Source organism: Halichoerus grypus, chromosome 6, assembly GCF_964656455.1.
Source record: "Halichoerus grypus chromosome 6, mHalGry1.hap1.1, whole genome shotgun sequence".
Classification (NCBI taxonomy): domain Eukaryota; kingdom Metazoa; phylum Chordata; class Mammalia; order Carnivora; family Phocidae; genus Halichoerus; species Halichoerus grypus.
In genome coordinates this window covers 76,564,119-76,576,847 of record NC_135717.1, presented here as the reverse complement: position 1 = coordinate 76,576,847, position 12,729 = coordinate 76,564,119, and the positions used below count along the sequence as shown (strand labels likewise).

The 12,729-nt window shown below is 48.0% G+C and overlaps 1 protein-coding gene across 9 annotated transcripts in view; it reads left to right on the top strand.

The window, feature by feature from the left end:
* CACNA1C (calcium voltage-gated channel subunit alpha1 C) overlaps positions 1–12,729 on the top strand; it is a 649,893-nt gene that overhangs the window by 546,960 nt on the left and 90,204 nt on the right. For all 9 annotated transcript variants that reach the window (XM_078075431.1, XM_078075429.1, XM_078075427.1 and 6 more), the window contains 6 exons: positions 214–321; positions 1,198–1,250; positions 1,575–1,721; positions 3,091–3,292; positions 4,872–5,030; positions 5,612–5,722. In XM_078075431.1, coding sequence (XP_077931557.1) covers positions 214–321; positions 1,198–1,250; positions 1,575–1,721; positions 3,091–3,292; positions 4,872–5,030; positions 5,612–5,722 — 780 coding nt within the window. The remainder of the gene's footprint in view (positions 1–213; positions 322–1,197; positions 1,251–1,574; positions 1,722–3,090; positions 3,293–4,871; positions 5,031–5,611; positions 5,723–12,729) is intronic.

Here is a 12,729-nt window from a genome sequence, read left to right as displayed (position 1 = left end):
TAGAGCCCAACAGGGGACTTTGGGTTCCATTGGATTCCATCGCCATGTGAACCTGGGAAGGTTCTTTGCCTGTTTGAGTCTGAATTTCCCCCTTTGGCAAAGGGGCTGCCCATTCAGCCTCCTCAGAAAGGCTCATGGCTTAGCTGAAGGAAGCTCAGGCTGCAGGCACTTCCAGAACCCCATCCCTTCCCCTGCCCTCTCTTCCCACTGCAGCACGTGGTTCAGTGCGTGTTTGTTGCCATCCGGACCATCGGGAACATCGTGATTGTCACCACACTGCTTCAGTTCATGTTCGCCTGCATCGGGGTCCAGCTTTTCAAGGTAACATCTTGACTCTGATCCGTGCTCCTGCTTCCTTCCCCTCCTCTCAGTATTCCTGAGAAACAGAGCTGGCAGATACAACCAAAAGAGGACAGCGGCCTGAGTCAGACTTGGGATGAGTGGAACCTCCAGCCACCCTCCTCTCAGCGTCCCCCAGGGGAAGAGGAAGAGCCTGGAAGGGGGTGCTCTCCACCAGGCCAAGGACCCCTCACCCTCACAGCACAGCCTGCCCTTGCAGTGCCTGCCCATCCTTCTAGCAAGAAAGGGAGAGGGCCTCTTATCCTCTGAAACCTCATGTCAGTCACCTGCTTAAAACCCGAAATGGTCCCCTGTTATCAACAGCATCAAATCCACCCTTCTTCACCTAGCTTTCAGAACCCTGCATCCACCCAGGTTCTCTCTCACTGCATCCAGACAAGACCCCTCAGCTATGGTGAGGCTGGTGTCCACGGTCTCTGCTCTTTCTGCCTTAATCCTTTTATTTTTGCTGTTCTCCCATCTGAAGCATCCGTCCCCCTGCCTTCTCCCACCAACCATATAAATTCCCCTGATTTCCTCCCATCTAATTTGTCCCTCCAAACCCTGTTCCACTTCTACCCTTCTTCAGGCCAGCTGAAAGAGTCCAGCTTTCACGGAGTAGAGTTCCCTTTTTTTTAATTTTTTTTATTTCAGTGGTACTTGCAACACTGAGCATCTTTATTCACTGCCTGCTTTGTATATACAAGCCATATCTTCCCAATTCAATTCTGCTCTCCTTGCACTTTTCATCCCAAGTCCTTAGTATAGTGCTGGGCTATAGAGATGATCACTAATCATTTTTTGACTGATTCATTGATTAATGAACATCTCCAATCACTTTGTTCTTCTGCCTTCCAGGGAAAGCTCTACACCTGCTCAGATAGTTCCAAACAGACTGAGGCGGAATGCAAGTGAGTACAAGCAGGAGGGCAGCCAGCGCCAAAGCTAGTTAACTCTGGGAGGTTGGTGACTTGGCCTGAGAGGAGGGACAACCCATTCTTTCTGAGATGGCACTGACAGCTGAACTTTGACCCATGGGTAATTTGATCACATTGACATGACATGTAAGATTATCTATTCTTGAAAGGTCTACCCTCTCAAGTTCTTTCCAATGGCTAGTACTGTAGGGTTTAAGCCTGGCCAGTCTCATCCCACCCAGCAAGCCAGGAGTCATTGGTGGGTCAGGTGTGAAGGGAGATGAGAGACACAAAAATTAACTCTTCCTTCTTTCTCAGGGGTAACTACATCACATACAAGGACGGGGAGGTCGACCACCCCATCATCCAACCCCGCAGCTGGGAGAACAGCAAGTTTGACTTTGACAATGTTCTGGCAGCCATGATGGCCCTCTTTACCGTCTCTACCTTTGAGGGGTGGCCGGAGTGAGTATACAAATCAAGGCCTGCCCATCCTGATATTAGAGGTCAAGACATTCCCCAAGTTTTATTATTCTCCCACACTCCTTCCCAGAAGTCATACTTACCTGTGTCCCTCCCAAGCAATGAGGGTTTGTTTCTAAAACAATCTGCGTTCCATGGTCACTGCTGAAACATAGACTCTTCTTTTTCTAGAAGATGTCAACATTTCAGAAATTCCAACCAAAAATGAGCTTCCCCTCCCTACCTCAGAGTGAGCCCCAATGACAGGGGTCTTTGTCATTACTCTCATGGCATCTAGGAGTGGGGTGAGTTTCTCTAGGTATGAGCCCCTGGATTACCATAGGATTCAAGATTACTGCTCCCAACATGCACTCAATGTGGGTAGAGATGGCCAAGATAGCTATCTTTTAGACTCTACCCCCATCTCCTTAGAAAAAGCCTTGCCTATAATTACAGTGAGACGTAAGAGAGGGACAGAAGCCTGAGTCCAAATTCCTCTGCAGAGATAATGCCTAGACCAACCTGGCTGGCCTTTTACACTGCATCACCTCTACCAGGTTGTTCCATATATCTTGTGTAGACAATTGCTTCCCCATACCCCCTACCTAGTGTATTCCAGGGAAATTATTATTTAAAAGAGAAAATTCTAAGTATTTCTAAGTCAGTAATAGCACATGGATCTGAGAGTCACCATTCTTAGGTGGTAAAATATAGATAATACCTAGAGAATAACCGAGTACTGTGCAGAGTAACAAAGGAGAGAGAGGAGATAATCCCTATCCATGAAGAGGAATAAGCATCATGGGCACGTAGTCCAGGCCCAAATGAATGGCATACACATGTAAACTACCTAAGTATGAATCCAAACCATTGCTGATGATCTAAATAAGCCTGGGTCATTTTTTATCTAATATTTTTATCTAAATGGATATTTGCTCTCAGATAGATTTCTTTTATATTCATTGTAACATCCTCTGAGTCTATACCAGTTTGCAAAGCTGTTTCAGTATTTACTAATATTTCTAGTATTTGAAATCAATGTCCATGACTCATTTTACATTAAAATAATTTTTGACGGTTTCAAAACACCCTCCATATACATTATATCAACCACCCTGCCAGGTAGGAAAGTTAGGCTTATTGTCTCCATTGTACAGATGAAGAACCTGAGGCTCTAAGAGGTTAAGTGATTTGCCCATGGTCCCACACCAGTAAGTGGCAGAGCTGGGACCTGAACCCAGATCTTCTGATTCCCAGCCTAGAGCTGTTTCCAGCACCCCTGATCCGAGGATCCCTAGGAGCAGTGGTGCCATCATTCCACAGAGGTAACACTGCTTCTCTGCTTCCCTCTGGGGCCTGTCTCCTCCTGCAGGCTGCTGTACCGCTCCATTGACTCCCACACAGAAGACAAGGGCCCCATCTACAACTACCGTGTGGAGATCTCCATCTTTTTCATCATCTATATCATCATCATTGCCTTCTTCATGATGAATATCTTCGTGGGTTTCGTCATCGTCACCTTCCAGGAGCAGGGGGAGCAGGAATACAAGAACTGTGAGCTGGACAAGAACCAGGTAGCTTCCTAGGAAGGAGAGGAACAGGTAGCAGGGCAGTGGGGGGGAGCAAGGCTACGTGAGGAATGACAGCAGTTGGCAGCTTGTGGCCCACCCAGAAGAGAGGCTGGAGTCAGGAGAGTGATCCATGCGGATACTAAGATCATCTGTCTGCTCCTCAACAAGGGAATAGGGGTGTCAGTCTTCTGGAAGGGCCTGGACAAAAGAAATGCAAATCCTGGATCTGGCAAATGCATTCAGCCAACAAATATTGGTTAAGCATCTACTTAAGGAGACTCTGTGATGGATTCTGTGGGGGAAAAAACCTCATACCCTGTGTCTCAGAAGTTGACAAGTCAGAAAGTGTTCACGTGGGTTGGCACATTGATAATGAAGAAAGAAACTAGAGCAATGAGGGAGTGAGAGTTTCAGGGTGGAGAAGAGAGGGGCTTTAGAAAACCACTAGTAAATGGTTTCTTAAAGAAAACACAGAGGCCTGTGCATGAGGTGGGCGCAAGTAAGCTTAAGGAGGAATGATATGGGAATGCCAGTACTGGGAGGTATTCTGTTGGCCTATGAGAAAGAGCTGGAAACTCTGTCAGGGAGGAATGAAGCTGTTACGGTGGGCTGCAGCATGTGGTCACTGAGGTCGCTTCCCCAACTAGGCTCCCCGATGGGGAGAGTCAGGGGGAACTGTATCCCTGTCCATGAGTGACTTAAGGTCTTGTATGGGTAGGTACATGGCACAAGACATTCAGCTCTACACCAGTTAGGCCAACTGGACCCCTCATGGGTTTTGATGTCAACCTCTTGGGTTTAGACTCATCATTCTGGCTGCTGTATGGCCTTTGGATTGGAAGTAAGATGGGAAAGAAGGAGGCCAATTAGAAAGTGTAGATGTGATGATTAGACCCTGATCTACTATCAGGTTAATGATAGTGGAGGTGGACAGGATAAGAAATAAAATTGGTCAGGCCTAGAGATTGGGTGTGGAGGCTGAGGGTAAGTGAAGAGGCTGGAGTGAGTCCCCAGTTTCTGATACGGCAATCTGGGCCCACTGCACAGAAAATGAATCTGTGCTGGAGTCTCACGATTCTAGCTAGCCCCAAGATCTGATCCCCTGTCCCTGAACTATGTCTTCTGATCTTGTGGACATGGATAAATAAGGGAGATTGACTTAGGACAGGAAGGAAAAGTTAAGAAGTGCCCCAAGGAGAGTCTGTGGCATAGGAAATAATCAATGGGAAGACCAAGTATCTGTCATTCTGTAAGTATTCATCAAATGCCACCTAAGTGTCAGCAGTATACAAGGCATTACCAAGTTGAAAAAAGGAGACACAAACTCCTTGACAAAATCTTGGTAAGGAAACTGACTAGAGGCAATGATTTCCTTGATTAAGGGAGTGATAGGAAAAAAAAAAAAAGTCCAAATAATATCTCAAACCTGTAAATGAGCTAGATAAGTAGATTATTTCTCTGATGCCCCAGGTTTGCAGTTTCATCCACACCCCACCTCCTCTGCCATCCCCACACACATCATCCAGGTTACTAACCCGCTCTCTCCATCCCCGCCCCACCCCTCCCGCTGCCTCCCTCCCAGCGACAGTGCGTGGAATATGCCCTCAAGGCCCGGCCCCTGCGGAGGTACATTCCCAAGAACCAGCACCAGTACAAAGTGTGGTACGTGGTCAACTCCACCTACTTTGAATACCTGATGTTCGTCCTCATCCTGCTCAACACCATCTGCTTGGCCATGCAGGTCAGTCCGAGGGGAGGATCCATGACGCCTGCAGGAAGGAGGATGCTAGGGGAGGAGATGAAGTGTAGAAGAGCTGCGTGGCTGACTCCAGTGGGGCACCTTCATGTTGGCCAAGAGACAGAAAGAGCAGAAGAACTGTCCTCTTTTCCAAGATGGAGAAGGACAAGTGTCCCTTCTCAAGGATGAGCTCCTCTCTGGGACCTTATAAGAGAATCCATAGAGGCCTGGGTTAATAAAACGCTTAGAGTGAAGGAAATGGAGAACAGAGGGGGAGCCTGAAGAGTTTGCTACTGTGAGGCATGGGTACAGAGGTTGATTCTATATCCACCTCTCTTCAGGGAGGTCAACTTGTGCTTGAGCTCTCTTGAGAACCAGAAGTCTCCATAAAGGTGTCATAACCTGTGTTTTCAGAGCTAGCAGAGAAGGGAAGAATTTGCAGGATTTCCGGAGTCCACCTGGCTGCCCACAGAGATGTGAATGGCCTTCCAGGGCTTGGTTCAAGGAAGATCTCTGTTGAGAGGAGGGTGGTAAGGAGTAGGGATGCCCCTGCCTCGTTTTGACAGTCCTTCCCCTCCCCTCAGCACTACGGCCAGAGCTGCCTCTTCAAAATTGCCATGAACATCCTCAACATGCTCTTCACTGGCCTCTTCACCGTGGAGATGATTCTGAAGCTCATTGCCTTCAAACCCAAGGTAGGCCTCTGAAAAAGTTGTCTGGTCTGCAGGCACTGGAGGGATGGACAAGGGGGAGTGCCAGTACTGAAAGAAGGAGAGTGAGGGGCAAAAATAATCCGTGAAAGACCCCATCTTCTTGGAAGATAAATGTTACAACTCCTAAACCTACCAGGAGTTGTACCAGAACAACCCCTTGAGATAGTCTCCACTCTAGTCTGTGGCTGGAAAATACAGGAAACAGATTCCTCCCTGTGCTGAGCCTCTTCTTCCAAGGAGGCAGATGATGGTTCTTCTTGTCTTTCCCACCCTGTCTCCACCCTCATCCCCCAGCACATAATCTAGAAGAAACTGTGCCCACAGACTGGCAAACCAAACCTCTTCACAACCAGCCCCCCAGATTCACTTGGGCTGCTGTTCTACTGCCCTCTCACTTCATCAGCCACAGACCACCCTCACTGTAAAAAGCTCAGCCAGGGCTTCATTTGCTCAGGCTCAGTTTCCCAGCTGATGGGGTCCTCCCATCCAGAGGCTACATCATTGTTCCCTAGCGCTTTCTAGTACCAGAAGGCAAATGTCTGAGGTTTGCTACTTGCGAGCAACTTCTAGGAAAAAAGGCTGGGAGAAAGATGAGAACCATTGGCTGAATGAGGTAGGGTAGGGAAGGTTGGATTGTCTGTCGCTTTGGATTCTCTGTGCCCTCCCTAACCAGCCCCACCCCCATTCTCCTGACTAATGGAGGAGGAGACTGACTTGAGCATCACCCGCCATCTTCCACCCCTGAAGACAGGTCAGAATCATTGGCATCCACTGGCCTGGGATTCACAACACAGGCAGCTGCTCCTGAGAGAGGGTATAGCTGCAACTCCTTTTGGAGAGCGATGAGAAAGAAAGAGTTGGTTCTAAGAGAATTATATGGCTACAGACTTGAGAAAAACTCTCTAGCTATTTGAGCCTTCTCTCCCCCTCCTTTACTAGTTTTTACAGATTCAACACAGATCAACAGGAGACAAAAAGGAAGGGTCCTTTCCATATATTCCATTTTTATTCAAATTTTTACTTGTCTTGGAGTTAAATGGGACAGGGGGGTGCTCCTTGGCTGTTGGATCCATATTCATTTAACAAGATGTCTATCATCTTCTCTGAATTAAAATTCAACTAACATTTCTGAATAACCTACCATGTCCTACACATACCTCATTGCACGTAATCCTCAAAACACCCTCATAACACAGGTATTAGCATCCTCATTTCAGAGAAGAGGGAAGTGAAGCTCAGAACAATTAAGTGTAATATTAATTACACCATTATTAAGTGGCAGAACTGGGAATAGAATCTGACTTTATAGTCGATGTAATTTCCACCATGCCAAGCTGTTAGCAAGCATCTTCCATGTCAAGTGTACTGCCGGTGCTTTTCAGAAAGAGGGAAACAACCGGTGAGGGACTTTAAGATAAAACAGATCATATTCTTGCAATGTTGGTCCCTTCTCTCAAAGAATGCCTAGGGATCTTGGCTAATTTTCAGAGAATAAGACTCCTAGTAAATGTCATTTGGTGATAATAATGGTATTTCCTACCTCCTCCAGGGCACTAAATATACTCTTTTCACTTTCCCTTCCAAGCCCAGTCCCTTTCAGGGGCATAAATTTTGTCCTGACCTAAAGAAGACCACTGAATCTCCCTGGTCACCTTCCATAGGGCCCGTGGGACCTCTGCTTACCTGTAGTTCTATTCCAAGCCACGTGGCCCCACAGTACTAACGGGTTCATAGCCCATAGCAACATGACCGGTGAGGCTGGGAATGCGGGATTATTGCCAAGTTGAGCTTCAGTCACAGATGACAGCCTCTCGTAGGGAAACTGGCATCACTTTCACCTAGTTTCACGAGACATATGGTTTAAATATTTCAAAGCCTTGAATCATTCCACAGTTGACTCAGATGTGTGTCTGATGATGTCTGATGCAGTCTGCAGAGCCATGCAGTGGACTTTGTGAATTATTCCTCATGACCACAGAAGATATATTGGGCAGACCTGCCCTACGAAGCAAATGAAATTGATCCCTGCAGGGGCCTCAGCCTGAAAGATCCCCTTACCTAAGTTTGCAGATCAAGGAATAAGCCATTTCCTCGGAAGTAGCTAGCTGTGGTCATCTAAACCATAAAGTGAGTTTCCTAGTTTCCTCAATCCCTAGTTTCCTGCTGTGATAAGATGGAGTAAAATAAGAAAGACTTTTCCCAAAGAAGTAAGAGAGCCATCCTGGGGCCGTTTGCATTTCACATATGCCAGGGTCAATCTGTGCTGTAAAGAGAAAGTAAAATGGATAATTTCTGTGAATATCTCTAAAGGGACTTCTGGCAATAGAGGGGTAAAGGTCACTGGACCTGGCTGGCCAAAGAAGGTTGACCAGTTGGGACTTAAGGAGAGCAGGGTGCCCTGGTTTCTCATTAAGCTATGTTCTTCATTTAGGGAATAGACCCCAGGAAAAGCATCCTCCAACATTTCAGGCAGCAAATCAAACCAAAAATGACTTGAAGACCTGGTAGAAATATCTGGCTGGGTGTGGCCCAAGCACCAGCAGCTTCTGAAATACAGAACAGCTTTCATATCTCACCGTTAACTGAGATTCTCTTCAGCACCTTTTATTTCACTGGCATGATTCTTTATATATGATATGAACGAGTCTGCACTTGTAAGCATTATGTATAAAAGGACAGTTAGGCAGCAAGGATGTAGAAGACGCATCAACCGTAGCCAGGGAAACATTACCGGAAGTTCTCAGTGCTTGACTTTTCTTCTCTATCCTTTCAGTCTCTGTGATTGGTTGGTTGGTCAGTTGGTTGGCTAGTCACTTTGTACCTTGTTTCATTCTTTTGTTGTCTTCGTGGTGATTGATGTTGCCAAGTTCTTCATTTCTGTTCTCCTCACCATACCATGGAAAATGACTTTACTCAAGTAAATCCCTGCCCTAAATCCAACTGTCCCACTCCTTAAGTTGACACTCTATTCCAAACACACCAAAAACTATGGGTGAGTATAAACCAGTTTAGAGCAATTCAGTCCCCCACCAAAACGTCAGGGATCTGTGGGGATGTCTGAACAGAATGCAGTAGGTAATAGTAGTATTGATTTTAACACCTAATAGCAAACCAGAGGAGATCCCTTCCCTAGAGTAAGAGACACTGAATGGTACCTGAGTCCTACATGTGTAGGACCAAGTTGGTCAGCATGGAAAAGTCCTGGTTAGAATTGTCTGAAGGTAACTAGATAACTGGGTTGTTCTCCTATAGGGAATTGGAAAGCATCAGCAAAGACAGAAAAAAAATTAAGATATACTTTATGATAAGTACTGAAAAAATATCTAATGCCTAGGAATAAATCTAATAAAAAATGTCAAAAATCTCTACAGAGAAAACTATAAAATTTCATAGAAAGGAACTAAAGAAAACTAAGTAAGTTGAGAAATATATTGTGTTCATGAATTGGAAAACTCAATATTATAAACATGTAAGTTCTCTTCAAACTGATCCATAGATTCTGTACAATCCCAGTGAAAACTCCAGATTGAACTTTACCCAAGGTGAGAATGGCAGGAGAAAGGGAAGCCACCAGCAAACCCTTTCTGGCTGACAGGATGACCCTGGGTGGTCCCAAGGCTTCAGCCCACTTGGGCAGCTCTGACATCACCATGGAGAGAGAGAGGCAAGAACCTGGTTCGGGAAGCAGTGCCAGGCACAGATACTCCACTGTTAACTACAGGTTTTAGTACCAGAAGGGCTGATGATGTCACTTGGTTGGCTGGGATTTGCTGTTGACGATGACTCAGCAAGCACAATGAGGAGGGGAGGAGGGAGCAGAGGGGTTCCAGGCTTGCCCTCCTCAGCAGAAGTCGGTTTGCCCCAGGAAGGCAGGAGTTCCGCCAGTGAAAGGCTCCTGACTGCTCTGCTCCCTATAAACTTTCACATGGGTCATGGAGGGATGAAGAAGCAGGTCTGCTATTACTGAGAGGTATCTCGTGCCCCTTGGCTGCTGCCCATTCCGTATCTCCCCCCAGGGGAGGATGCTGGAGGGGATTTGACCCTGGCAGCTCCCTGTGATCAAAACCTTGGTCTTCCCTTTCAGCTTTCTCCCAGACTGAGAGGCGAACAGAACCAAAATGAAATCACTCATTGACCTTCCTGGCACCTCAGCCTTCTTGAATAAGAGCAGCCAAAGCCTTGGGACTTGCTTTCATGTTGCAGGACAAATTAGGGCCCCAAGGCATTTCAAACCTAGGGGATGAAGTGAGGTCTCTGGACCAGCTCTGTCTAATAGAACTTCCTGCGATGTTCCATATGCACTGTCTGCAATATAACCACTAGCCTTCTGTGGCTGTTGAGCCCTTGAAATGTGGTTAGTAGAGCCAAGGGTTGGTTTTTCAAATATATTTAATTAATTTAAAATTATATAGCCAAATGTGGCCGGCTGCTGCTGTGTTGGGCAGCACAGCTCTGGACACTGCTTCTTTCCCATAATATTCCCAGCTTCTGCTGTCCTCTGTCTGTCTTGGTTTCTTCAGCCCAGCTGCTCTGGCTTCATGAAGCCAGATGGTTTACCTCACCCTCCCCACTCTCTCTCCAGCTTTTAGTTTTCTGCCAAAAAGTGACTTATGGTGGAAGCCCTCTTGACAGGGTAAGACAGTCTCTTGCTCTGGGATCCCACAATGTGGATTTTCTCCTGACTTGGCCAGCCCTCTCTGTCATCCCTGGACTTCCCCGGTCCTTGTCAGCTGCAAGTGCTGAGGCTTCTTCCCTGTGGATCCTGTCCCACCCAGTTTCTGAGTTCAGGAAGGCCCTACGGGAGGCGGAGAAAGTGCCCTGGCAGGTGCAGTCCGGAATTAGTCTGCTTCTAGGGGTTGTGTCCCTGGTGATCCCTGGGGCACCCAGCTACACTTCTTCCCAGTCTTTTGGGCTTCAGACTAGGTTTCCTGACAGTGCTTTAGTGCCCTAGTGAAACTGAAATCTGAGAGCCCTCAGCCTATACCCGGTTCTTGCCTGACCCCTCCTCAGGGTGTAGAACCTTATCCTTGCGCATCTCAGTTGCTGGCCAGAGACTTGCTTCCCGACAGCTTTGACGTCACTTCCCGAGGAGATGCCAGCCTTCCAGCCACATCCTTTCTCCAGCTCGGCCCTGCCTGGCACTCTTACCCTGCCCTGGCTTCTATTGCTAGGCTCCAGCATGCCTTGTAACTGTCTGGGCTGGGACTCCTGTCCCCTGCCCCCAACACAGAGAACTTGGCCAACATTTCATAGTGTGAGATAACAGTGGAGCAGTAATTCAGCAGCCACCATATTGTCTCTGCTCTGGGGACTTTTTGTAGCCCCTGTTACCCTTCCGGAAAGAGGACATGAGGGCAATGAAGGCTTGGCTGCTTCTCGGAGGGCAGAGAAGCAGAAAGAGGGTGAGGCTGGAGGCACTGGCCGACAAAGAAAGCAGCTCCTCCTTCCCTCAGTCTGTTGTCCCGAGGAGTCCATCTGTGGCCCATGCACACTTCCCTTGGCCAGGAGCAAGGGATGAGTCAGAACTAGAAGGAAGCCTGGCTAATGAGATGCTCTGAGAACCAGAGCTGCTCAGGACCATGGAGGTCAAATGCTTGTCAGGCCCCATCGCCTGGCACTGGGCACAGCCTCACTGTGGTCCCAGCCGCATGAGCAGCCATGAGGCTATGAGAAGGAACCGTTAAGAGGTTCTCCAGTGGCCCTCTTCGTGATCAGCACTGTGCAGGGCCAGCCAGCTCTGCATCTTGCAAGTCTCCAAGCCTGAGAGGGGGTGCTGCTGGCCTTGGACTTCCCACGCCCAAAGGCAGCCTTCCTCTTATTGCTGATTGTGCCTGTACGGTGCAGGGGATCCCATGGCTTCCGATGGTCCCCAGAGCAATCTTTTCTCTGCACGCTCTGTTGTTCTTAGGAATGATTCTTCTCTTGGGAAGGATTGTTGACCCCAACGTGGGTGGGCAGAGGCCCTGCCAAGGTGAGGGGAGTTTGGGGGATATCCTAAGGGCGTGATCAAGATGGAGCTAATTTCTTTTCACAGGGCTTGTGGCAAAAGGGACAGATGCAGGCTAGGCTGGGGTACTAGGTTCACATATGGACAGGCAGAGGGAAAGCTGGAATGGGGAGCTGGAAGGCTAGGAAGCATTCAGAGATAAGACTTGCAAAGAAATTCTGCAGTCCAATTTCTCAGTCTACTCTGTCAGTTCTATCCATGCCTAGAAGTTCCTTTCCTTAAAGATCCAGCATCTAAGGATGCCTGGGTGGCTCCGTCAGTTAAGCACGTCTGCCTTTGGCTCAGGTCATGATCCCAGGGTCCTGGGATCAAGTCTGCATCGGACTCTCTGCTCAGCAGGGAGCATGCTTCTCCCTCTTCCTGCTGCTCCCCCTGCTTGTGCTCTCTCTCACTCTCGCTCTCGCTCTCTGTCTGACCAAGAAAAAAAAGAAAAGATCCAGCATCTGGTTTCCCTTTGGCAAATAGCTTTCCACACACCGCCTGAAGATGTCATAAAGATGCCTGCTTGGGGTCCCCAGGGGCACCCGTGCCCTCTACATATGTAAAGGGGGCTTCTGAAGCTGAGGGTCCAGATTGTTCAGGCCTGGACCCACTGTTTTAGGCATTGGAGCCCTTGTCCTTCATAAGCAAGCTGCCCCCGGGGAAAGGGACCAGGGTTCTGACACTCATGAGGCAGAAGGAGAAGCTGGGAGAGTGTCTTAGTGATGACACAAGCCCCAAGGCAAGTAGCCGATCTGCCTTTCTGACCGAGGGAAGAGAGGCCATTTTTACCAAACGTGAGCCCTGCCTACTTTCCTACTCAGGCTGTAGATGTCATATCTGGACTATGTATTCATTGGCTTCCAAAATCAGATGTGCTCGCTGTCCGCCAAAGGAGCCAAGTGGGGGGCATGCCAAAGGATAGGCTCCAAAGTGTTGCCAACTCTGACTGAATCAGAGCCACAGGAGAAAGGGACACATGAGCTGGTGTTAGAGAAGCTGC